This window comes from Dendrobates tinctorius, unplaced genomic scaffold (assembly GCF_039654945.1).
Source record: "Dendrobates tinctorius isolate UK_male_01 unplaced genomic scaffold, ASM3965494v1 ptg000307l, whole genome shotgun sequence".
Classification (NCBI taxonomy): Eukaryota; Metazoa; Chordata; class Amphibia; order Anura; family Dendrobatidae; genus Dendrobates; species Dendrobates tinctorius.
In genome coordinates, this window is record NW_027361974.1 from 1,873,448 (window position 1) to 1,899,236 (window position 25,789).

General features: G+C 48.3%; 1 protein-coding gene across 2 annotated transcripts in view; it reads left to right on the top strand.

The window, feature by feature from the left end:
- The window catches only part of GPATCH1 (G-patch domain containing 1), a 48,597-nt gene extending 25,448 nt beyond the window's left edge, over nt 1-23,149 (top strand). Inside the window, exons 13-20 of one of the 2 annotated variants that reach the window (XM_073560854.1) lie at nt 6,461-6,588; nt 7,054-7,166; nt 13,444-13,628; nt 17,456-17,657; nt 18,008-18,112; nt 18,395-18,516; nt 19,035-19,183; nt 22,968-23,149. In XM_073560854.1, the coding sequence (XP_073416955.1) occupies nt 6,461-6,588; nt 7,054-7,166; nt 13,444-13,628; nt 17,456-17,657; nt 18,008-18,112; nt 18,395-18,516; nt 19,035-19,183; nt 22,968-23,004 (1,041 nt within the window). In that variant the 3' untranslated portion in view covers nt 23,005-23,149. The remainder of the gene's footprint in view (nt 1-6,460; nt 6,589-7,053; nt 7,167-13,443; nt 13,629-17,455; nt 17,658-18,007; nt 18,113-18,394; nt 18,517-19,034; nt 19,184-22,967) is intronic. The other variant, XM_073560855.1, reaches the window with a different exon arrangement.
- Nucleotides 23,150-25,789: the final 2,640 nt, after the last annotated feature.

A 25,789-nucleotide genomic window follows, 5' to 3' on the forward strand; every position in this document is an offset into this window, starting at 1 on the left:
AGGAGACAGGCCAGTACACCAGGAGACGTGAAGGGGGCCATAGGAGGGCAAAAACTCAGCAGCAGGACCGCTACCTCCGCCATTGTGCAAGGAGGAGCACTGCCAGAGCCCTGCAAAATTACCTCCAGCAGGCCACAAATGTGCATGTGTCTGCACAAACAGAAACCGACTCCATGAGAATGGTTTGAGGGCCCGACGTCCACAGAAGGGTGTCGTGCTCACAGCCCAACACCGTGCAGGATGCTTGGGATTTGCCACAGAACACAAGGATTGGCAAATTCGCCACTGACGCCCTGTGCTCTTCACAGATGAAAGCAGGTTCACACTGAGCACATGTGACAGAGTCTGGAGACGCCGTGAAGAGCGATCTGCTGCCTGCAACATCCTTCAGCATAACCGGTTTGGCAGTGGGTCAGTAATGATGTGGGGTGGCATTTCTTTGGAGGGCCGCACAGCCCTCCATGTGCTCGCCAGAGGAAGCCTGACTGCCATTAGGTCCCGAGATGAGATCCTCAGATCCCTTGTGAGACCATATGCTGGTGCAGTTGGCCCTGGGTTCCTTCTAATGCAGAACAATGCCAGACCTCGTGGCTGGAGTGGGTCAGCAGTTCCTGCAAAATGAAGGCATTGAAGCTATGGACTGGCCTGCCCTTTCCCCAGACCTTAATCCGATTGAGCACATCTAGGACATCATGTCTCGCTCCATCCACCAATGTCACGTTGCACCACAGACTGTCCAGGAGTTGGCGGATGCTTTAGTCCAGGTGTGGGAGGAGATCCCTCAGGAGAACATCCATAGCTTCATCAGGAGCATGCCCAGGCGTTGTACGGTAGGGAGGACATACAGGCACGTGGAGGTCACACAATACTGAGCCTCATTTTGACTTGTTTCAAGGACATTACATTCCACTTTAATTTTGTGTGTGACCCCAAATCCAGGCCTCCATTGGTTAATAAATTTGATTGCCATTGATGATTTTTGTGTGATTTTGTTGTCAGCACATTCAACTTTGTACAGAAAAAATTATTCAATGAGAATATTTCATTCATTCAGATCTAAGATGTGTTATTTGAGTGTTCCCTTTATTTTTTTGAGCAGTGTATATACACACACTGCCGGAAATATTAAGTGAATTAAAAAATAATAATCTTTTTATATAGCGCTAAGAAATTCCGCAGCGCTTTACAGTTTGCACACATTAGCATCACTGTCCCCGAAGGGCTCACAATCTAATTTCCCTATCAGTATGTCTTTGGAATGTGGGAGGAAACCCACGCAAACACGGGGAGAACATACAAACTCCTTGCAGATGTTGTCCTTGGTGGGATTTGAACCCTGGACCCCAGCGCTAACCACTGAGCCACCGTGCCGCCCTTGTAATTGTAAATATATATTTCTCTTATCGCTTCATTGGGGGACACAGGTAACCATGGGTGTATGCTGCTGTCGCTAGGAGGCTGACACTATGCAAATAAAGCAAAACTGGCTCCTCCCTTGCAGCATACACTCACCGACAGGCAGGAAGTACCTCAGTTTAAGCTTAGTGTCTGTAGGAGGCGCACCTGGATCTAACACCAGATCCGCAGTGTTTTTTCTTTCACAGGTTTCTGTGTGAACTTATTTATCTTTTTGCCTTTGTTTTTCAGATACAGCTCGTCGGGTATCAAGGTGCAGAATTTTCACCCTGTTTTCCCACATTTAAGCGACCGAGAGAGCAGTGTGGTGTCACCTACATCACCCACTCTTGGACCCGCTGGCAGGACTTTGTCCCCTGTCCCCCTTTTGGGGTGTTTCAGGGTCACTCTTGGTGGCCAGTCCTTGCCTTATCCCCTCCTCACCCCTCTCCTCGGAGAGGGCTGAGAGGAAGACAGTGGTCATCGGTGGTGGCCTTCCCCCTTTTTAATAAGGGGTCGATACCGTCTTCTGCAGCGTCCGGAGACGGTGCGGGAAGGAGGATCTTCATTCTTCATTTCCAGGGCCCTCTCCGAGGGCTCCTGATGCGAACCTCATCTATCAAGAGGAGCCGGATTCAAGCATGTGGTAAGCCAGCGGACCCCCCCCCCTGCAGCAGCTCCTTCCGGCAGCAGCTCCCCCGTTTACCGGTGCATAGGTCCCCGCTGTAGACAGCTTCTTCCTCCCGGGTCCACAGGTTCAATTTTCGCGCCTTTTCTCATAGCGCGCGGCCCCGGCATTTTGCAGGCTTTCTTCTTCCCTTCGGTTATTTTAAGTCAGGAGCACGCCCCCCCTCTCCGGCATGTCTCCTATCAGCCCCCTTTATCAACCAGACACTTGGCGTGTTTAGTTGCCCTAGCCATCCTCCATGCCGGACCTGTCTGCTATGTCCACAAGGACATATCTGGTACGGAACAAGGGAAGCGAGACGAGGTCCCTCGGCATCTGCCCGGGAGGATGGCACTCCCCTCCCTCTGGAGTGGGCTGTTGCCATGTCCCAGCCGGTCTCTAGCCGGACAGAAGATTCAATTTCCGGGATGAAAGCACTCCCCTCCATCCGGAGTGGGCTGTTGCTAGGTCTCAGGCAGTTTTGCACCTGACTAGAAATTTCACAGTCCCTGGTACAGGTCCTGGTATGTATGCCGCATCTGTCTGCCGCCACCAGTGCCCTGGACACCTCCCGTGGTGATTCGCATGCACCCAACCACGACCTTCACAGGGACAGATCAGGAGAAGGATCTACTGTAGGAAGCGGACTCTGTCTAGCAGCATCCAGAATGCCCCTCTCTACCCATTCCCCTTCCTCGGAGGCGGACGTCGGGTCGGATGTAGCTTTTCAGTCAGAGTCTGACTCTGATGTGGTTGAGACTTGTAGGACGCTGGACATGGTAGATAGCCTTATTTCGGCTATTGTTCAAACCCTTGAAGTAAAATTGGAGCATGGGGCTGCTTAGGACATCTCAGTTTCATTCAGACAGTGAAACGTCACTCCAGCATTTTTTCCCAAAGAGTTTGAGGCTACCACCTCTAGACACTGGGAACTTCTTGGTAAACGCTTCCCAGGACGAAAACGTCTGGACATTCTAGACCTTTATAGTTCAGACCTTGTCAGCATTTGGTCCGATCCCCCTAAGGTGGATCTGCCTTTTTTCACGCTTAGCCTCTCAAACTGTTCTGTCCAGCCCTGATGCGGCGTCTCTCAAGGACGCTGCGGACAGACAGATTGTGGACTTAACTGTATCGGCCTTTGAGGCGTCATACACTTCTCTCTGACCTAATTTCGCCTTTACTTGAGTGCTGAAAGCCATATCGCCCTGGGACAAGTTTCTTGACTGGGTATTATGGCGGCAGTTCCTACAGAGGAGCTAGCATATCTAGCTCTTTTGGACCAAGCTGGACCAGATCTCTTCTGACACCACCAGTGGTGAAAGCACCTCTCTGTCTTTTTTCTGGCGGTCCCTTCCAGCAGGACCGTTCTGCACAAGGGGAAAGTAGGAAACCTTCCTTCAAGCTATTCCTCACTGGAGACATAGGACCCGTCTCTTAGTCCTCTGGATTCCCCTATCACAGATTCTCCTCTAATGACGGGTCATCCCTACCTGGGATTCTTTCCAGGGTGGAAAGCAGGTTTCTTCTTTTCACGGAGACTTGGTTGTCGGCGGTCGGTGACGCCTGGGTCAGGGTGATCATTACACCCGGCTACAAGATGGAATTTTCTTTGCCCCAGGAAGACATTTCTCTTTCCCGCCAATTCAACCGTCTCCTGGGTTCTCCAAGCCGTCTTGTCACTTGCCTAAGCTCAGGTGTTATTGCACCCGTTCCTTGGCACAAACGGTTTTGTGGTTTCTACTCTAACCTCTTTGTACTCCCAAAAAAAAAAAAAAAAATTTCTCCCCGATCTTAGACCTCAAGCAGTTGAAGTGCCACCTTCGGATTCACCTCTTCAGAACAGAGTCCTTGCGCTCGGTGATCCCATCCATGGAGCATGGGGACTTACTTTACTCTGTGGACATTCAGGATGCTTTCCTGCACATTTCTGTTGTGTACAGCATCGGAGGTTCCTTCGGTTTTGCGATACAGGACCTCCATTACCAGTTCACGGCACCCCAGTTCAGCCTGGCATCCGTTACCAGGGTCTTCACGGAGGTCGTGGCGGTGGTCATGGAAACTGTGCCTTATACCCAGCTTCACACCCGCCCTCTTCACTTGGCCCTCCGGTCTACCTGGGACGAGATTTGTTTCACTGGACTGTTCCCTGGATCGGCCAGTGCTTTTACCTCTCAATGTGAAGCAGTCCCTCTTCGTGGACACTGTCCGTCTCTGCCCTGCGCAGGAGGTCATCTCTCCCGTTCTGTTGGCAGATCATCAACATCGATGCCAGTCTTCAGGGTTGGGGAGCGGGCTTCCTCATTCTCACAGCGCAGGGACGCTAGAATGTTCAGGATACCCTCCTCTCCATCAATCTCTTGCAGATCAAGGCAATTCTTGCCCTCCTCCGCTGGCAGTCTCTCCTCGCAGGCAAGCCAGTCCGCAGTCAGTCGGACTTCGTCACAGCCGTGGCTTACATAATAGTAATAATAATAATAATAATAATAATGTCTTTATTTTTGTATGGCGCTGGCATATTCCGCAGTGCTTTACAGTTTACACACATCATCACTGTCCCCGATGAGACTCACAATCTAAATTCCCTATCAGTATGTCTTTTGAACATAAACCACCAAGATGGGACTCACAGCACAAGGATCAGGGTAGAGGTAGCAATGATCCTGCGTTGGGCGGAAGGCCATTTCCCCACCATATCAGCCGTCCACAATCCAGGGGTAGACTACTGGGAAGCCGATTATTTTTTTTTTTTTTTTTTTTTTTTTTTTGTATCATTGGAGTTTAGCGTTAGGCGAGCAGTCTCTCAACACTGCCGTCTTCGGCTAAATTTGTCGGAGGTAGGGCATTCCGGATGCCCACCTAATGACTTCTCGAACGAACCAAAAACGTTACCCCGTACGTTACCAGGTTCCAGGATCCGATAGCTGTCGTATGCGACTCACTTGTGATTCCGTGGTCCCAGTTTCAGATGCCTCTTCTGTCCCCGCCTCTTCCCTTAATCACAAGTCAAAAAAAAAAAAAAAGAATCAGAAGGATTTCCAGTAGTCCTGACAACTACAAGCTGTTTAGTCAGACCTGGTACCTGGAGCTGGCGTACATGCTCATGGACGCCTCCTGGGGCTTTCCGGTCCGTCCGGATATTCTTCCGCAAGGCCAATGTTTCACAGTCGTTTAAGTTTAACGCCATGGCCTTTGAAGCCTGCTTCTGAGAGGGACTGGGATTTTTCCCATTGGGTCATTCTGACCATGCTTTAGGCGAGAAATCCTGCATCCTCAAGTTTCTACGACAGTTTCTGAAGATCTGATTCAGGTGGCGTAAGTACTACTATTTGGTTCCATTAGCCTTATTGGTTACCAAGAAGAGAATTCAGGGGAGTTCTGAGTTGGCAGCATTATCCTGCCGTCCTCCGTTCCTTTTTCATTCCACATTAGTGCAGACATTGTCCTTTCTTCTCTTGATCCTTCTTGCCCCTCTCCGGTCCATACTCTGGATAAATCCTAGGGCAGTTTCTCTCGCTAGGCCTCGGCTTTAGAGGAGAGGGGTGAGGAGGGGATAAGGCAAGGACTGGCCACCAAGAGTCACCCTGAAACACCCCAAAAGGGGGACAGGGGACAAAGTCCTGCCAGCGGGTGACACCACACTGCTCTCTCGGTCGCTTAAATGTGGGAAACAGGGTGAAAATTCTGCACCCTGTTACCCGACGAGCTGTATCTGAAAAACAAAGAGAAAAAGATAAATAAGTTCACACAGAAACCTGTTAAAGAAAAAACACTGCGGATCTGGTGTTAGATCCAAGTCCGCCTCCTACAGACACTAAGCTTAAACTGAGGTACTTCCTGCCTGTCGGTGAGTGTACACTGCGAGGGAGGAGCCAGTTTTGCTTTATTTGCATAGTGTCAGCCTCATAGCGACAGCTGCATACACCCATGGTTACCTGTGTCCCCCAATGAAGGCTCCAAGAAAGAGATTTTACGGTGAGTACCAAAAATCCTTCTTTCTTCATCGGGGGGCACAGAAACCATGGGTGTATGCTGCTGCCACTAGGAGCTGTCTTGACAGTATGCAAAAAAAGTTAGCTCCTCCCAGCATTATATACCCACCAACTGGCAGGAAGCTCATCAGTTTTAGGAGGTGGACATGGGCTGTTCTCAGCCCCGTTCCTACTTTTTAGGTTTTGTTGTTTTTTTTGTACAATTTTCACCAGCTTCTATATTGAATATAAAATGAATGTCTGAGATAGATATAGCCCCTTTAATATTGCCCATAATTCTAACCATGCAAATTAGCAATAGCGAGTGTATGAAAAATCAGCAGGAGTAACTTCACCTTTTGCCTCTGATGTAACCGCCTCTTGTTTCTCATTGCTCCTAACTCTATCATCCTCCTCATGTCTCCTGCAGGGTGACATAAATGACAAGGCCTCAGCGGTGAAAATGAAAATGTTTGGAAAGCTGACGAGGGATAAATACGAGTGGCACCCCGACCGAATGCTGTGCAAACGGTTTAATATCCCCGATCCTTATCCAGGGTAAGCTGCAGGAGAATGTCATTCATACAGCGTCTGCAGGCCCTGACTTGCCTGTCGTCTGGTCAATAGAAGAACACATTAGGAATAATACTCCCTTCAGAAGAGTCCATTCACTTTTTTTTTTTTCTGATACACTTTCATTCCAAATACTCAGTCATAATTAAAAAAGAGCTTTTAACATTAAAATTGACCATCAAGCTGATGAAAAAAGCTCAACTTTGGGTTTCACTGTTACCAGCTTCCTCTGGCGCATGGTCAGCGGCCCTTCCAGCGTCATGTAAATAGCCACCGCCTGAAAGTCATAAACATAAAATATGCCCAAAAAGCATATAGTCTCACATTAAACACCAGTGGAAAAGATAATATTTCAGGATATATGGAATGCAAGTTTTGAAAAATTCTTACTGGACTGATTATAGATATTTGGAGATTTTAATTTTTTGTTTATTGCATGTTTATTTCCAGGTCGACCATCATTGGGCTTCCAAAAGTTAAAAGGGACAAGTTCTCGGTCTTCAATTTCTTAACTATTCCTGAAACACCTCCACCTGAGAAGTTGCAGCTGACGTCTCAAAACAGTAAGTTCTCATTACTCATTGGGGGACACAGAACCATGGGTGTTATGCTGCTGTCCACTAGGAGGCGACACTATGCATAATCTGAAAAAGATTAACTATGGCTCCTCCTCTGCAGTATACACCCCTGGACTGCGTCAGCCTTCTCCAGTTTTTGCTTAGTGTCGCATAGGAGGCACACCTAAAGAATTTTTTTCTCTTTTTCACTCCTTTTTTTTCCGGATGACAGATGAAGAAAAGTGTGGGTCTCCTGTGAGACTCCCGGCATGGCTCCTTCCTCGGCCCCCTATTATGGGGTGCCCGGTTGAAGTTGAGATGGCTGTTCCCCATGTCGCTCCTTCCCCAGTCCTGCGGGTGCTGGTTCGAAGTCGAGACCCCCCTCCTTCCCCAATTCCTTTTGGTCTTGGGTTGAGGTCGAGGCGAGGAGGAAGCCCCCTGATGGTGACAGCAGCACCCTCCCTAATCCCTAATTAGGTTGAGATGCCATAGGTAGGGTCTGTACCATGGCAATCTGCAGCTCACAGTATCCAGGGACCCCAGTCCAGCTGCGGGCTCCTGTCGGGGCCGGGGGGGGGGGGGGGGGGAGTGCGGGCAGGCATGGCACATACAGACACAGGGCTCCCTGCACCCCTGTCTCTGCGGCAGCACCAGCTCCATAGCGCCTCAGGGGGACCCATCACAGGGCCTCGCTTCCGATTGTGGCCCCACCGCTATCCTGCCTTTCTATCCGGGGGGTCCGGTTCAGATCCGACCCCTCCCGGACTTCCGCGCCGGCCTGGAGCCCTTTCTGGGCATCGGTAACTAATTTAGGCCGCGGCTTCAGCCTAGCTGAGGTCACCGCCTCCTCTCCGCCCCCCCCGGATGACAACTATGACACTCTATAGTGTCATAGAAGGGGCTGATCGAGACAGGGCGCGTTTTTACACATCTCTGCGCGCTCTTTCTCAGCTCTCCCCCCCCCCCCCCTTTCTTCTCCCTCCTCATCCTCTCGGCGACCATTTCTGCTGCAGGCATCAGCAGCACCACGCCAGCCAGTCTCCGGGGGGCACAGGACTGTGGATCTTCGGCGCTGGACCTAGGGGCACGCTGGTGGGGTAAGATCACAGCTCGGGTTTTTTACTCGGCTGTGAATCCGGATTCCCTGTAAGGCTCTCCTGTAGGTTTTTCCCTGCATAGCCACCCCTGTAGGGCCCTCTCATAGCCAGTCCTTCCGCACTCTGTGCACTATGCCGGGCTCAAGGTCCAAGAGAACCAGGCAGGACTGCTTTTATGTATTCTGCACAGCCTGCAAAACCACTCTCCCCAGTGGCAGCACGTACCCACACTGTCGGGACTGTATCCAGAATACTGGGTCAGAACCCCAAGAGGCTCCTACCAATACTTCAGCGGCTGCTACCATGCCGGAATGGGCTACCCAGATGTCGCAGTCTATGACGCAGTCCATAGATAACCTAACCTCCACATTGCTGCAGGGTCATGTCTCAGCTATGAGCGTTACCCAGCAAAGGGACAGGCCGTTTCTGGCTCTCCCAGACTTAAGCGCAACCACACGTCGCGTACCTCTGCGTCATCCCATAGCACACGGTCATCCCCCTCTAGGGAGAGACACCGTAGTTCCAGGTCACCTAGACCGTCCCCTACCAGAGACAGACAACGCAGATCTCCACAGCGATCCCCGACGACAGAAGGCCTTCGCCCCAGCTCACCCACCAGGGAATGCCTCAGCGATACGCAGGATTCGGAAGGCATCTGTGACTCCGACTCAGACAACGAAACAGAGACGTCTCTGGTCCCTTGTCCCCCTAGCAATACAGCGCTAGTTGAGGACATAATCTCTTCCATCCATCGGATGCTGGACATTTCCGATCCAACCCCGGAAGCCCCAGAACACAAGATTTGCTTTGAAGGTGTTCTTAAACCACCTAAGGTCTTCTCTAACCACTCAGAATTTCAGGCGATCCTTACTAAGCAGTTTTCGCAGCCTGAGAAGAAATTCACCCATCGCGAATATTTGGAGGCTAGGTACCCCTTCCCACAAAAGGACACCGAGGAGTGGACACATCCGCCCGAAGTGGACCCCCCCCAGTCTCTAGGCTAGCAGCACAGACCCTCCTATCACTGCCAGATAGCTCAACCCTGAGGGACGCTGCAGTCCGGCAGGTAGAACGCATGACTCGTTCAGTTTTTGAAGCGGCAGGGGCCTCCCTGGCTCGCGCGTTCGCTTCAGTATGGGCGGCCAAGACCATTCTGGCTTGGGCCAAAAAACTGCAAACTGGCCTCCAAGCTTCAAATCCTGAGCTGTCGGACCAAGCGATTCAAATAGCAGTGGTAGCAGATTACATGCTTCATGCAGCCCTGGATTCCACAAGAGGTGTAGCGGGGATAGCTTCAAACGCCATCCCGATTCGGCGTATCCTCTGGCTGCAGGAATGGAAAGTGGATGCGGCCTCAAAGAAGTCCCTCACGCATCTCCCGTACCTTAGTGGATGGCTTTTCGGTGAAAAATTTGATACAATGATTTCCAATGCCACTGGGGGAAAGAGTACCTCTCTCCCTCAACTAAAACCTAAACGCACGTTCCAACGGCGTAACCAAACACGATTCCGATCCTTTCGGAATTCTTCTGGCTGGTCCGCCTTGCGTCCAGCACAAAATCGTAACCGCTCTCCACGCAGGGACAACCCACGGGCGGCACAGAGGCCACACAGGACCTGGCAGTCGAAAACAGGCCAGGCAAAGCCCAAAAGAGGAAAACCTCAGAATTTCTCCTCATCATGACTCACGAACTCCGGAAGACACCCCACCCGTAGGCGGACGACTTCTACTCTTTCAGCAAGTCTTACTGCCTATTACAGAAGACGTGGGTCAGGGAAATAGTGTCTTCCGGATACAAGATAGAGTTCACTTCCAGTCCACCGAACCGGTTCTTCCTCTCTGTTCCACCAAAACCGCCAGAAAAGGCTCGTGCTTTCCACCAAGCGGTTTCCTCTCTCCTTCAAGCAGGAGTCGTAGTACCGGTTCCCACGGCCGAACGTTTCCGAGGGTTCTACTCCAATCTATTTGTAGTCCCCAAGAAAGGAGGCAGCGTCCGGCCCATACTAGACCTAAAACAACTCAACAAGTATGTACGAGTTCGTCATTTTCGCATGGAGTCCCTTCGGTCCATCATTGCGTCCATGGAGCAAAGACAATATCTCGCCTCCATAGACATACAGGACGCATTCCTGCATATACTGATTGCTCCCGCCCATCAGAGATTTCTCAGGTTCGCAATCGATCAGGACCACTACCAGTTCGTGGCTCTCCCGTTCGGACTCGCCACGGCTCCCAGAACATTTACCAAGGTCATGGTTGCCACCATGGACGTTCTACACTCCAGAGGCATAGTAGTCGTTCCATACCTGGGCGACCTTCTCATCAAGGCTTCCACCTTCAAGGACTGCGAGGTCAGCGTCTCAATCACAATCGACACTGAGTCGCCTGGGCTGGTTAGTCAACTTACAAAAGTCATTGACTACCCCGAGTCAGTCTCTGACCTTCCTGGGGATGCTATTTGACACCTCCAGGGGTCTGGTGCTCCTTCCCAGAGACAAGGCACTGGCTCTCCATCTAGGAGTTCGCATACTCCTCCGCAATCCCCCCGATCTCTCCGGTTTGCCATGAGAGTCCTCGGCAGGATGGCAGCAGCAATGGAGGCGGTACCATTTGCCCAGTTTCACCTCAGGCCTCTTCAACTAGCCATCCTCATGTACTGGGACAGGAATCCTTTCTCCCTCGACAGGGAGTTCCGGCTAACGTCGGCAACCAGGAGGTCCCTGCACTGGTGGCTCAAGCCAACCTCACTTGCAGTGGGAAAGTCCTTTCTCCCAGGTCAATGGAAGGTCCTGACCACCGATACGAGCCTGACAGGTTGGGGTGCGGTGCACCTACCTCACAGGGCAAGTGGTCACCAGTGGAAGCGAACATGCCCATCAGCGTCTTGGAAATTCGGGCCATCTTCCTGGCATTGAGGGCCTTTCGTCACTTACTGGCAGCCTCTCATATCAGAGTACAGTCGGACAATGCCACGGCAGTGGCTTATGTGAACCACCAAGGCGGGACCCGCAGTACCCAGGCGATGAGAGAAGTGGCACATATCCTCCATTGGGCGGAAGACACGAGGTCGGTACTCTCTGCGGTCCACATTCCGGGTGTGGACAACTGGGAAGCCGACTTCCTAAGCAGACAAGGAATGGACTCGGGAGAGTGGTCTCTCCATCCCGAAATCTTTCGACAGATCTGCCATCGCTGGGGGACCGCAGACGTGGACCTAATGGCATCCCATCTCAATGCCAAGGTCTCCAACTTCATGGCCAGGACACGCGATCCCCGGTCACTCGGAGCAGATGCCCTGGTTCAGGACTGGACCCAGCTCCAGCTTCTGTACATCTTTCCACCTCTCCCTCTGATATCCAGAGTCGTGAGGAAGATCAAACACGAGGGAGTTCCAACCATCCTGATCGCGCCAGACTGGCCCCAGACGTACATGGTACGCCGACGTCGTACAACTTACAGCTGGCGTCCCCCGACCGTCCCGATCTTCTGTCACAAGGCCCGTTTTACCACCAGAACTCAAGGGCTCTCAATTTGACGGCGTGGCCCTTGAGACCTGGGTTCTAACCCAGGCAGGACTCTCAACGGATGTCATTAGAACCATGATCAGGGCACGGAAGCCAGCCTCCGCTAAGATTTATTACCGTACCTGGAGAGCTTTCTTCACCTGGTGCAAATCTCGCTGCCAGATTACACTCCCTTATTCCCTCCCAAAATTCCTTGGCTTTCTCCAATCGGGCCTGGACGCCAGGCTATCCCTGGGCTCGCTTAAGAGCCAGGTGTCAAAGCTCTCAGTGCTTTTTCAGAGGCGCATCGCTAACAAGCCGCAAGTAAGGACCTTTCTCCAGGTGGTTTCCCGATTGGTTCCTCCCTACAGACGTCCACTGGAAACGTGGGACCTCAACCTGGTCCTGACAGCATTGCAGGCACCACCTTTCGAACCCCTTAAGGAAGTCCCACTCCGCATTCTATCACAGAAGGTGGTTTTTCTGGTGGCAATCACCTCGCTGCGCAGGGTGTCTGAATTGCCAGGACTCTCCTGCAGACGGCCCTTCCTTGCCTTTCACCAGGACAAGGTGGTTCTCCGTACAGTCCCATCCTTCCTTCCGAAGGTTGTGTCCAACTTCCACCTCGATGAGGAAATTTCACTGTCCTCCCTTTGCCCGGTTCCGGTTCATAGAGTGGAGAAGGCTCTGCATACGCTTGACCTCGTCAGGGCATTGCGTATATACGTGTCTAGGACTGCACCCTTCCGGAAGTCTGATTCCCTTTTCCTTCTTCCGGAAGGCGTTCGCAAGGGTCTGCCGGCTTCCAAAGCTACCCTTGCCAGGTGGATCAAGTCCACCATACAAGAGGCTTACCACCTTAACAACTCTCCTCTTCCTGCCGGTATCTCGGCACACTGTATGCGGGCAGTAGGGGCCTCCTGGGCCATTCGGCACCAGGCTTCGGCACAACAGGTGTGTAAGGCGGCCACTTGGACTAGCTTACACACGTTTACGAAACACTGCAGAGTTCATACCCAGTCCTCAGCGGATGCGAGCCTGGGTAGACGGGTTCTGCAGTCGGCAGTGCCCCAAGTTTAGGGACCTGTCTGCACAATATTCGTCCATTGCTTCCCACCCAGGGACTGCTTTGGGACATCCCATGGTTCTGTGTCCCCCAATGAGGCGACAGAGTAAAGGAGATTTTTGTGTACTCACCATAAAATTTCTTTCTCTTAGCCTCAAATTGGGGGACACAGCTCCCACCCTGTTGCCCTTACAGGCCGTTGTTACGGTTGAGTTCTCATATTGTTCTTTGAGCTCGTACATGGGTGGCCTTATTACAGGCATGGTTATGTTATTTGTGTTAACTTCCTCCTAATGCTTTTGCACAAAACTGGAGAAGGCTGACGCCGTCCAGGGGTGTATACTGCAGAGGAGGAGCCATAGTTAATCTTTTTCAGATTATGCATAGTGTCGCCTCCTAGTGGACAGCAGCATAACACCCATGGTTCTGTGTCCCCCAATTAGAGGCTAAGAGAAAGAGATTTTACGGTGAGTACACAAAAATCTCCTTTTTTAATTATTTTTTTTACCATATACTTGTAGGATAAAAAAAAATGAAACAAAAATAAATGCAAAAGTGAATATCCATGGGATAAGTATTGCAGCGCTCTTACTTTTTGTATTCACTTATTTTGTTGATTTATACACTACAGAACCAAAGAAATCATCCAGGTGGGATATGTCCGCTGCTGAAGAAGAGAAAAAAGACTCGATCCGCAAGTTTTTAAGTCTAGCGCGTGGTAAGAGTGAAGTAACGAAAGAAGAAACCACCACAAAACCAAAGGATTCTTCGTCTACAGCAGCTGCCGATGTGCCACCCCAGGTATGTGTATAGTTTCGGTGTATGCTTACTTATAGATTTAGGTTAATGGTTGTGTGTGTAATCACCTCCATAAAATAGTGCTGGTGCCAGAAGCAAAAGTTTATGCTCAGCGGCACATTACATTATTTTAATTTAACCCCTTAACGATTAGAGGTATTTCAGTTTTTCTATTTTCGTTTGTCGCTCCCCTTCTTACCAGAGCCATAACTTTTTTTATTTTTTGGTCAAAAAAGCCATGTGAGGGCTGGTTTCTTTTGCGGGACAAGTTGTACTTTTGAACGACACCATTGGTTTTAATATATTTTGTACTGGAAAGGAAAAAAAATTCCTAGTGCTGTGAAATTGCAAAAAAAGTGCAATTCCACAGGTTTTTTTTTGTTCCCATGTTTACTAAATACTAACGCTGACCTCCCATTATGATTCTCCAGGTCATTACGACTTCATAGACACCAAACATGTTTAGGTTCTTTTTTATTTACGTGGTGGGGAAAAAAAATCCAAAGTTTGTCACCATTTTCCGAGACCAGTAGCGTCTTCAATTTTCGTGATCTGGGGCTGGGTGAGGGCTCATTTTTTGTGCGCCAAGCCAGATTGCTATGAGCGCCCTCTAGCAGTCAGCGCTCATAGCAAGTGAGCATTTCGGCTGCTCAGATCAGGGTTGCAGCTCTGTGTAACAACTCCCATGGAGACTACTGAAGCAAGTGTAAAGTTAAAAAAAAAAAAAAAAAAAAGCAAATAAAAAACCAAACACATTTGGTATCACCACATTCAGAATTGACCGATCTATCAAGCAATAAAAATAATTTATCCAATGAGTAAACGGCGTAGCAAGAAAAAAAAACAAAATGCCAGAATTACGTTGTTTGTTTTTTTTTGGTCGCCGCAACATTGCATTAAAATGCAATAATGAGCTATTAGAAGGTTGGACCAACATCAAAATGGTATCAATAAAAACGTCATCTCGGCACATAAAAAAAAAATAAGCCCTCACCCAGCCCCCAGATCGCAAAAAATGGAAACGATACGGGTTTCTTAACCTCTTAGTGACGGAGCCAATTTTTAAATTTCTGAGCAATGTCACTTTATGCGGTGATAACTCTGGAACGCTTCAACAAATCTCATTGATTTTGAGATTTTTTTTTCGTGGCACATTATAATTTATGATAATGGTAAATTTAGATTGATATGTTTTGTGTTTATTTATAAAAAATATCAGAAACTTGACAAAAATGTTAAAAAAATTGCAATTTTCAAACTTTGAATGATTATCTGTTTAATCCAGATAGTCACACCACCCAAAAACATGAATAAATAACATTTCCCACATGTCTGCCTTACATCAGCACCATTTTTAAAACGCTAATTTATTTTGTTAGACTTTTAGGAGATTTAAAAATGTAGCAGCAATTTTTCATTTTTTCAAGGAAAGTTACAAAATTTATTTTTTGAGGGACCTATCCAGGTTTGAAGTGACTTTGGGGGTGCTATATATTGGAAAACCCCAAAAAGTGATACCATTTTAAAAACAGCACCCCCTGACATATTGAAAACTTCTGTCAGGTAGTTTATTAACCCTTCAGGTGATTTTCAGGAATTAATGCAAAGTTGTATAGCAGGAATGAAAAAAATGTTTGTTTACCACCTAAATGTCACTAACTTCAGAACTGACCGCTATAGCTGGGAGACTCTAAGGCCGCTATTTGGCCATGAACTGCTATGGCAGACATCAGAACCACACAATCATAATCTCGGTGTGTCAGTTATATTAAAGTGGAATCCCCCACAAACTTTTAACCATTTTTCAGATGTTGTCACTTTTGACAGCAGCAACTAAGGGGTTAAATAGATATGGACGGTGCAAGCACTTATCGTTTGTGATACAGCAAGTTGTCAGCTATAGTGGACAGCTGACAGCTGCTGGATTGTCACCTGTGTGGGGAAGATATTCTCTTATATCTCAGGTCAGTAAAAAGACATATTGGCTGTCATTAAGGGGTTAAAATGACGCAATTTTTTTATTTTTTTTAACAAACTTTGGATTTTTTTTCCACCGCTTAGTGTCTACAAACTCGTAATAACCTGAAGAATCATAATGGCAGGCCAGTTTTAGCATTAGGTGAACATGGTTAAAAAAAAAAAAAAAAAAAAAAACAGTTGCGCAATTGCACTCTTTTTTGCAATTTCACCGCACTTGGATTTTTTTTCCCCGTTTTCCAGTACATTATATGGTAAAACCAAAGATGTCGTTCAAAAGTACAACTTGTCCCGCAAAAAAACAAGCCCTCACATGGTCATATTGATGGAAAAATAAAAAAGTTATGGCTCTGGGATGAAGGGGAGCAAAAAGCAAATAAAAAAAATGAGAAAGGACTGCGGTGTGAAGGGGTTAATAGAATAGATAATCTCATTTCCGATATCTGTCAACAGAGCATTCCCATTTTACATAGTTAAGCACATATTATGAGATTGTCGACAATATGAAACATACCCAAAAATGAAGAAAAAACGCCTATAAAACCTCAGCCATAACAGGTAAATATTAAACAAAGAATGTACAACATACACAATGGCTTATGATAACAAGCATTATACACAGCACACATATTTCCGTCCATTGTAAAATATAATGCAGAGAAATTGCACACTCTTATAAACAAGGTAATATGTACATATCTTTCCAATCACACATGAAAAACAATTGGTTATACATTTTCCAGCATGGATGTCAATCCAATTTCACAAACCTTGTCATATCACTCAGAAATAAAATCTAACTAAAATTCCTAAACTACAACTACCGCTACATCAACTAGTATCTATTATTTCCGCAGCCTGGTCTCCTATATCATACCATGTCACGTGTGATGTCTCAGCCTTGTAAAGTGAGGTGAGAGGAATTCCACCTCTCCCAAATCTTTTCAAATTGACCCGGGCATCCCCTATTTTGGTATAACATGCGCTCATATGGAACAATCGAATTTACCAGCTCGATCCAGAATCTAAGGGAAGGACATGAACCCCCCATCCACCGCAATGCCAGCACCCTCTGTGCCATAAACAGCATCTCGCGCAGGAAGACCCCAGTATAGCGATCCCAAGCCTCCTCCCCCCAATACTCGAAACAAGCAGACCAATGGCTCTAGTGGGACAGGGGCCCAACTTCCCGAATTTGATCCCGATGTATTAGTCACTAGTTCATATCCAGCCAGCGAAGGACTTCTTTTGGGTCTTGAAAAAGTGTCCAGTTCCTCTGTCTACCACCATTAACTTGGCAGGGTAAATCACTGAGTGTGGGACATGCAAATCTCTCAGACGTTTTGTGATATCCAGGAATTTGGTTCTTTGTTTCTGCACTTCTATAGAATAGTATCGAAAGATCAAAATTTTAGATCCATTAATAGTAAGATGTGGGTGATCCCTTGGCTATCGCAGGATATTCTCTGTCCCGTAGTGTAAGATTTTAGCTGTCACAGGTCTTGGGGGGGGGGGGGGGGGAGAACGAGGAGTCGGCTATCCCCAGCCGACTTTTTGTGACTCTTTCTGGTCATTCTTTTTCCCCAGAGCAAGGTGCCTCCACGCTCAGCAAATTATCGTATAGATGTACAGCGATATTCAGGCTGATCTTCAGGTCCTATATCGGATTAATAGCTAGATGCTCAGCAGGAGCTCCTCCGTCTTCTTGCTCTCACGTGTCGTTCTAAGTTGTGCCCCCAAATTTTCAGATATGTTCCGACTTATAGAAATGGGTTCCTTGTGGGGATTCCTCTTCCACCTCCTTTTATTGTGAACACATTTTTTATATAGGGCTAAATATGTCACTTTTCTAGGGTCCATCAGATAACATGGAGCAGGATCCTGAAGAGGAAGAAAAGAGGCCGCCGATTGACTTGTTTAAAGCGATATTTGTAGATTCATCTGATGAGAAATCCTCCTCTTCAGATGAAGAAAGTGAAGAGGATTCGTCTCCTACTCCCAATATAGAGGCTGAAACCAGCAAGTCGGAGGCTGCGGCACCATCCAGGGTCCAAGGTAATGAATCTTGGCATTACTGACCGCTCTCACAGATAAACTGGGCAGAGGAAGAGATCAGTGCTCTCCCACCCGATCAAATGCTCATATAATACACTTTGTGTATGCATCAAGCATTTCCAGGGGTCTCCATTCACTAGACAGAGACCACAAGTGTGTCCTTGGCTATATATACTTTATTTTGTTGCTGCATAGAATAGCAAAACATGTCCATGCTTAATGTAGTCGGTCAATCGCAGGATCCTGCTGCACTTCTGCTTTGTCTTATTTTTGCAGATTATTGCTCTGCAGTATTTACTATTGTAGTAAATATTACCGTATTACTGAAATCTTGTCCTACTTATTCACAGAACCTGAATCAACAATTTCGTCTCCTCCGGCTGGTAGGAAGGAAGATTCGGAAATAATGGACATGGAAGAATTCGGTCCCAAGTTACCACCTGCACCTTCATCTAGTAAGTCGTGCAACTGGTGCATAGAAAATGTAGAGAACGCGTCTCGCTATTTTTTACTTTTTGTGCCCACACTTTTCCTCAATTTAACATGTGCACCAATTTCTATGGGCGAATGAGTGAGTGACATTGACGCTAACATCTCGTTGTTACCGCAAACCCGTGTGCTAATTGGCTCCGTCATGCAGCAGCGATACCGTGGGACCCTACCCTAGTTACATGTGTACATAAACGGCAGATGGCTTTATCAAGTTTTTAGTTTTTTCTGTACTCTCCCACCTCCAGGCTGTCCTCCGATGTCAAGCACTTACTCATCAGGAAGTCTGAATGGACCAGCTAAGAAGCAGAAACATAAACACAAAGAAAAACACAAAGTGAAAAAGGAGCATAAACACAAGAAGGAAAAGGTGAGACCATGTATCTTTAATCTGTGTCTTCCAGCAATATTCTCCACTTTCTCTTCAGCGAAAAGATGCACAGGAACATAAAGATAATCACTGTCATTGTTATAGTAGAGATGCTATCAGTTAGGGTATGTGCATCCAGGGGAAGAAAATACGCTGAGCATTAGAGCAGCAGCACCAGAGAAATCCAAGTGTTTCCTACTATGTAAATGCGCTGTTAAGATCTATGGGTGGGGGCGGAGATCTCCCTGAAGATCTGTCTCCAGAGCTTATTACCAGTATCATTTTATTCAGCTTTCTATGACCTACATGACCGTATAGACTGCTTAGGATGGCTGATCTTGCTGACAGATTCCCTTTAATGACCTATAACAGGAAAATCCCAATTAGCCCTTATTTTTTTAATTTAATGCAAGGGCAGGAAATAGAATGTTTTTTATATGGGGGGAAGCCTTTTGCAACAGAAAATTAGTATTAATTAAAAATTATTGATTGTACACTGATTTGATTTTCCATCATAGAAGAAAAAACACAAAAAGCAAAAGCACAAAAATAAACAAAAAGGTAGAAAAAACGATCACAAGAGCACAGACTCCGACAATGACAGCAGCGGAAGTCCCTGCGAAGCTGAAAACACAAGGGACATAACACCCAGAGAGCTACTGAAGAGGTCAGTGGTCTTAAGTAAGGTGGTCTTATACGTTGTGGACAAGTACATGATATACATGATAGTATAGTTGATGTGGGTTTGTTTTTTAATGCTGCCATTGTTTTGCTCACTGATCATCTACTACAAAGAACACAGAGGTTAATATCCTGCTGATCACTTGAGGGCGTGAGGCTAAAGGCCCCGTCACACATAGCGACTTACCAGCGATCCCGACGATATCAACGTGTCAGGATCGCTGGTGAATCGCTATGTGGTCGCTGGTGAGCTGTTCAACAGCTTCACCAGCGGTTAGCACAGCGACGCCCAGCGTGCTGCATCGCTGTGGTCAGCGCTGATTCTCGTCAAAAATAGAATTAAAATAAAAAATATTGTTATTCTCACCTTCCGGCGTCCCGCGCAGCATTCCCGCCTCTCTCCACGCTCCGGTCCCAGTAATCCTTTGCGAGAATTACCGCGATGACGTCCGTTCTCGCGGGATCTCGAAGTCTTGCGGTCATTCTTGCAAAGGATTACTGGGACCCGAGCGTGGAGAGAGGCGGGTATGCTGCGCGGGACGCCGGAAGGTGAGAATAGTAATATTTTTTATTTATTATTTTATCGCTGATCGCTGGTCTCCCGCCTGTCACACACAGCGATGCGTGCTGGCCAGCGGGAGATCAGCGACGAAAGAAATGTCCAGAGATTTCCCAGAGCGATCAGCGATACCGGCAGGGGGGCTGATCGCTGTCACACACAGCGATCTCGCTGGTGACATCGCTGTTGTGTCACAAAACTTGTGACTCAGCAGCGATCTCGCTAGTGAGATCGCTATGTGTGACGGGGCCTTTAGTCAAGGTGGTGTAACTAGACCCTATTTTGTTCTGCTGCAGATAGGGCTAATGCGGGGAGGCTCCTGCTGCAGACAGGGCTAATGGGGGAGGCTCCTGCTGCAGACGGCTAAAAGGGGAGACTTCTGCTGAAGACAGGGCTAAGGGTACGTTACACCTAGCGACTCACCAGCGATCCCGACCAGCGATATAACGCGGTGAGGATCGCTGGTGAATCGCTGGGTGGTCGCTAGTGAGCTGCCACTCAGGCAGATCTCACCAGCGACATCGCTGGGGACGGGGATCGCTACTTACCTGTCAGACGCGGCGATCCGGCGTCCTCCCGCCCGGCTCCACGCGTCGCTCGTCGGCGCCACAGGAAGCCCAGCAGGAAGTGAATGACGAGGAATGGTCCAGCAGCTTCTCGCGCGATCAGCGATAACCAGCGGGGGAGCCGGTCAGAGGTAAGTATCACATGCAGCGAAATCGCTAGCAATATCGCTGTAACGTCACAAAATCGGTGACTTTACAGCGATATTGCTAGCGATATCGCAGTGTGTAACGGGGGCTTAAGGGTGGAGACGCCTGCTGCAGACAGGGCTAAATGTGATGGCTCCTGCAGACAGGGCTAAGGTTGGGGGAAAGCTCCTGCTGTAGACAGGGTTAAGGGGGGTGGCTCCTGCTGCAGGCAGACAGAGCTAAAGGGGATGGCTCCTGCTGCAGCAGACAGGGCTAAGGGGGAGGCTCCAGCTGCAGACAGACAGGGCTATGGGGGGAGGCTCCAGCTGCAGACAGACAGGGCTATGGGGGGAGGCTCCAGCTGCAGACAGATGGGTTATGGGGGGAGGCTCCTGCTGCAGACAGGGCTAAGGGGGAGGCTTCGGCTGCAGACAGGGCTAAGGGGGGAGGCTCCTGCTGTAGACACAGGGCTAGGGGGGGAGACTCCTGCTGTAGACACAGGGCTGGGGGGGAGGCTCCTGCTGTAGACACAGGGCTAAGGGGGGAGTCTCCTGCTGTAGACACAGGGCTAAAGGGGGGAGGCTCCTGCTGTAGACACAGGGCTAAGGGGGGAGGCTCCTGCTGTAGACACAGGGCTAAGGGGGGAGGCTCCTGCTGTAGACACAGGGCTAAAGGGGGGAGGCTCCTGCTGTAGACACAGGGCTAAAGGGGGGAGGCTCCTGCTGTAGACACAGGGCTAAGGGGGGGAGGCTCCTGCTGTAGACACAGGGCTAAAGGGGGGAGGCTCCTGCTGTAGACACAGGGCTAAAGGGGGGAGGCTCCTGCTGTAGACACAGGGCTAAAGGGGGGAGGCTCCTGCTGTAGACACAGGGCTAAAGGGAGGAGGCTCCTGCTGCAGACAGGGCTAAGGGGGGAGGCTCCTGCTGCAGACAGGGCTAAGGGGGAGGCTCCTGCTGCAGACAGGGCTAAGGGGGGAGGCTCCTGCTGCAGACAGGGCTAAGGGGGAGGCTCCTGCTGCAGACAGGGCTAAGGGGGGAGGCTCCTGCTGCAGACAGGGCTAAGGGGGGAGGCTCCTGCTGCAGACAGGGCTAAGGGGGGAGGCTCCTGCTGCAGACAGGGCTAAGGGGGGAGGCTCCTGCTGCAGACAGGGCTAAGGGGGGAGGCTCCTGCTGCAGACAGGGCTAAGGGGGGAGGCTCCTGCTGCCGACAGGGCTAAGGGGGGGGGCTTCTGCTGCCGACAGGGCTAAGGGGGGGAGGTTTCTGCTGCCGACAGGGCTAAGGGGGGGAGGCGTCTGCTGCCGACAGGGTTAAGGGGGGGAGGCTCCTCCTGCAGGCAGGGCTAAGGGGGGGAGGCTCCTCCTGCAGACAGGGCTAAGGGGGAGAGGCTTCTCTTGCAGACAGGGCTAAGGGGGAGAGGCTCCTGCAGACAGGGCTAAGGGGGGAGGCTCCTGCTGTAGACACAGGGCTAAAGGGGGGAGGCTCCTGCTGTAGACACAGGGCTAAAGGGGGGAGGCTCCTGCTGTAGACACAGGGCTAAAGGGAGGAGGCTCCTGCTGCAGACAGGGCTAAGGGGGGAGGCTCCTGCTGCAGACAGGGCTAAGGGGGAGGCTCCTGCTGCAGACAGGGCTAAGGGGGGAGGCTCCTGCTGCAGACAGGGCTAAGGGGGAGGCTCCTGCTGCAGACAGGGCTAAGGGGGGAGGCTCCTGCTGCAGACAGGGCTAAGGGGGGAGGCTCCTGCTGCAGACAGGGCTAAGGGGGGAGGCTCCTGCTGCAGACAGGGCTAAGGGGGGAGGCTCCTGCTGCAGACAGGGCTAAGGGGGGAGGCTCCTGCTGCCGACAGGGCTAAGGGGGGGGGCTTCTGCTGCCGACAGGGCTAAGGGGGGGAGGTTTCTGCTGCCGACAGGGCTAAGGGGGGGAGGCGTCTGCTGCCGACAGGGTTAAGGGGGGGAGGCTCCTCCTGCAGGCAGGGCTAAGGGGGGGAGGCTCCTCCTGCAGACAGGGCTAAGGGGGAGAGGCTTCTCTTGCAGACAGGGCTAAGGGGGAGAGGCTCCTGCAGACAGGGCTAAGGGGGAGAGGCTCCTGCTGCAGACAGGGCTTAGAGGGGGGAGGCTCCTGCTACAGGCAGGTGTCTGCAGAAGTTCCCCTTCCCACTACACAGACTCTGTTCGAGTGATCCTTCTGCTGTATCTCCTCTTATATGTCGCATATTATACTGCACTGACTGAGAAGAGCTATCTCTGCATGGAGAAAAAATGGACTCTAACTTTGAATATTTCATAAGAGACCATCTTTTTTTATGGTTTTGTCTTTTTCTTGCTGTGATTTTCTTAATTATAGAAAAACCACAGCATTTGTTTTTAATTAAAAACTTCTGTTTTGCCACAATTAGGATAATTGCTGCAAAAATGTACAAAACTGTTATGTAAATTCACCCATACACCAATATGCAATTTGGCTTTCAGTGTGTATGTATATATTTATTTATTATTAGTTATACATTAATTTTTTTATTTTTCCAGGTTGAAAAATATTCCCATTCCTCCCTCAAAGCAATGATTGATCTATCCGCCAGTGAATGGATCTTCTCACCTTTTTCCTGAGCCACAATAAATATAGTTGTGTACAAAAGTTTTAATGTAAATGTGTATATATAATAAGGAAATGTATTTCTATTAAATAAAATCAGGACTTTGTTCTATCAGCCTGTCTACATGTATTCAATACTCTGGTGGTCTATGAATGATCTGAAACAAAATAGGGAGCAACACGGCTAAAAAGTTACTAAAAAAAAGACAACTCCTTTAATATGGTGTTACTGGTCATGGCAAGGTTGATGTTGCAGATTTATTTTCCCTGTACCAGCTTCTACAGGGAGGAATAGTAATATATGGAAGGCCCAAGTTCCCCAGGGTGAGAACTGCTGTGTGTTATCAACTTGAGATTCTTCTGGAACTGATCAAAAAACTGGATGAAATCGAACTATAGAAGTCCCATATATAAGAGTAGGGAACAGATGCAGAGAGACAGACAGATGATGCGGCTACTTTTAGTAAATGTGTTCTCATCCAGTGTTGGATTCACAGCTGCACTGCTCAATACTACTATAGAATACCTTCCATGCTACTGATGCTATTTAGTTAGTGTTTTATCTGACCTCAGAGCTGGATTCACATCTACATTTCTCAGTACTGCTGCATAATGTGCTAATGCGCTCTAGTAAATGTTTTATCTCACCCCAGTGCTGGATTCAGGACTATGCAGCTCAGTACTTCTGTAGAATGTTCTTCATGCTATTTAGTAAGTGTTTTATCTCACCCCAGAGCTGGCTTCAGATTTGCAATGCTCGGTACTGCAACATAATATGCTGATGCTTTCTAGCAAGTGATTATCTCACTCCAGTGCTGGAATCAGGACTACACAGCTCAGTACTGCTGTTAAATGTCCCCCATGCTACTGCTGCTGCTTTTGAACATGTGCTCTCTAGAGACAGAGGAGCAGGAATCCCTCATGTCTGTGTGGGTTGTGTATGGGAGACAATTGCAATTCATCTGCAGCCACTAGCTCAGACACAACTGAAAAGAGTGCTCTACATATTTTTCATAAGTTGTCAGGCTCAGTTATGAAATGAGCTGTTTCTTAATGATTGTGTCCTCCTGAATTAAAATCTGTCAGTGAAAATTTTTGGTTTGCTCTGTTTCAATAGTATCAGTTTTCCTTTTACTAATACATATAATTAATGCATAAAGGTTTCAGTACTTTAACCCCTTCACTACCAAGGGTGGTTTGCACGTTAACTCCCGGGCCAATTTTTACAATTCTGACCACTGTACGTTTATGAGGTCATAACTCTGGAACGCTTCCATGGATCCCGGTGATTCTGTTTTCTCGTGACATATTGTACTTCATGTTAGTGGTAAAATTGCATTCAAATAACTTGCATTTATTTGTGAAAAAAACGGAAATTTGGCGAAAACTTTGAAAATTTCGCAATTTTCCAACTTTGAATTTTTATGCCCTTAAATCACAGCAATACGGCACATAAAAAACTTAATACATAACATTTCCCACATGTTTACTTTACATCAGCACAATTTTGGAACCAAAATTTTTTTTTGTTAGGAAGTTATAAGGGTTAAAAATTGACCAGCGATTTCTCATTTTTGCAACACCATTTTATTTTTAGGGACCACTTCACATTTGAAGCCACTTTGAGGGGTCTATATGATAGAAAATACCCAAAAGTGACACCATTCTAAAAACTGCACCCCTTAAGGTGCTTAAAACCACATTCAAGAAGTTTATTAACCCTTTAGGTGCGTCACAGGAATTTTTTGAATATTAAAAAAAAAATGAACATTTAACTTTTTTTCACAAAAAAAATACTTCAGGTTCAATTTTCTTTATTTTACCAAGGGTAACAGGAGAAATTGGACTGCAAAAGTTATTGTGCAATTTGTCCTGAGTACGCTGATACCTGATATTTGGGGGGGAACCACTGTTACGGCGCATGGCAGACCTCAGTAGGGAAGGAGCGCCGTTTGACTTTTTCAATGCAAAATTGGCTGGAATTCAGATCGGACGCCATGTCGCGTTTGGAGAGCCCCTGATGTACCTAAACAGTGGAAACCCCCCCCAAGTGACCCCATTTTGGAAACTAGACCCCCCCAATGAACTTATCTAGATATGTGGTGAGAACTTTGAACCCACAAGGGCTTCACAGAAGTTTATAACGTACAGCGGTACAATTAAAAAATCATATTTTTTCCACAAAAATGATCTTTTCACCCCCAATTTTTATTTTTCCAAGGGTAACAGGACCCTAAAAGTTATTGTGCAATTTGTCCTGAGTACGCTGATACCCCATATGTGGGTGTAAATGACTATTTGGGCGCATAGCAGAGCTCGGAAGGGAAGCAGCGCCATTTGACGTTTTTGGCTAGAATTGAGATCGGACACCATGTCGCGATTGGAAAACCCCTGATGTACCAAAACAGTGGAAACCCTCCACAAATGACACCATTTTGGAATCTAGACCCCCCAAGGAACTTATCTAGATGTGTGGTGAGAACTTTGAACCCCCACGGGCTTCACAGAAGTTTATAACGTTCAGCAGTACAATTAAAAAATCATATTTTTTCCACAAAAATGATGTTTTCACCCTCAATTCTTATTTTTCCAAAAGTAACAGGACCCTAAAAGATATTGTGCAATTTATCCTGAGTACGCTGATACCCCACATGTGGGTGTAAACCACTATTTGGGCGCATGGCAGAGCTCGGAAGGGAAGCAGCGCCATTTGACGTTTTTGGCTGGAATTGAGATCGGACACCATGTCGCGTTA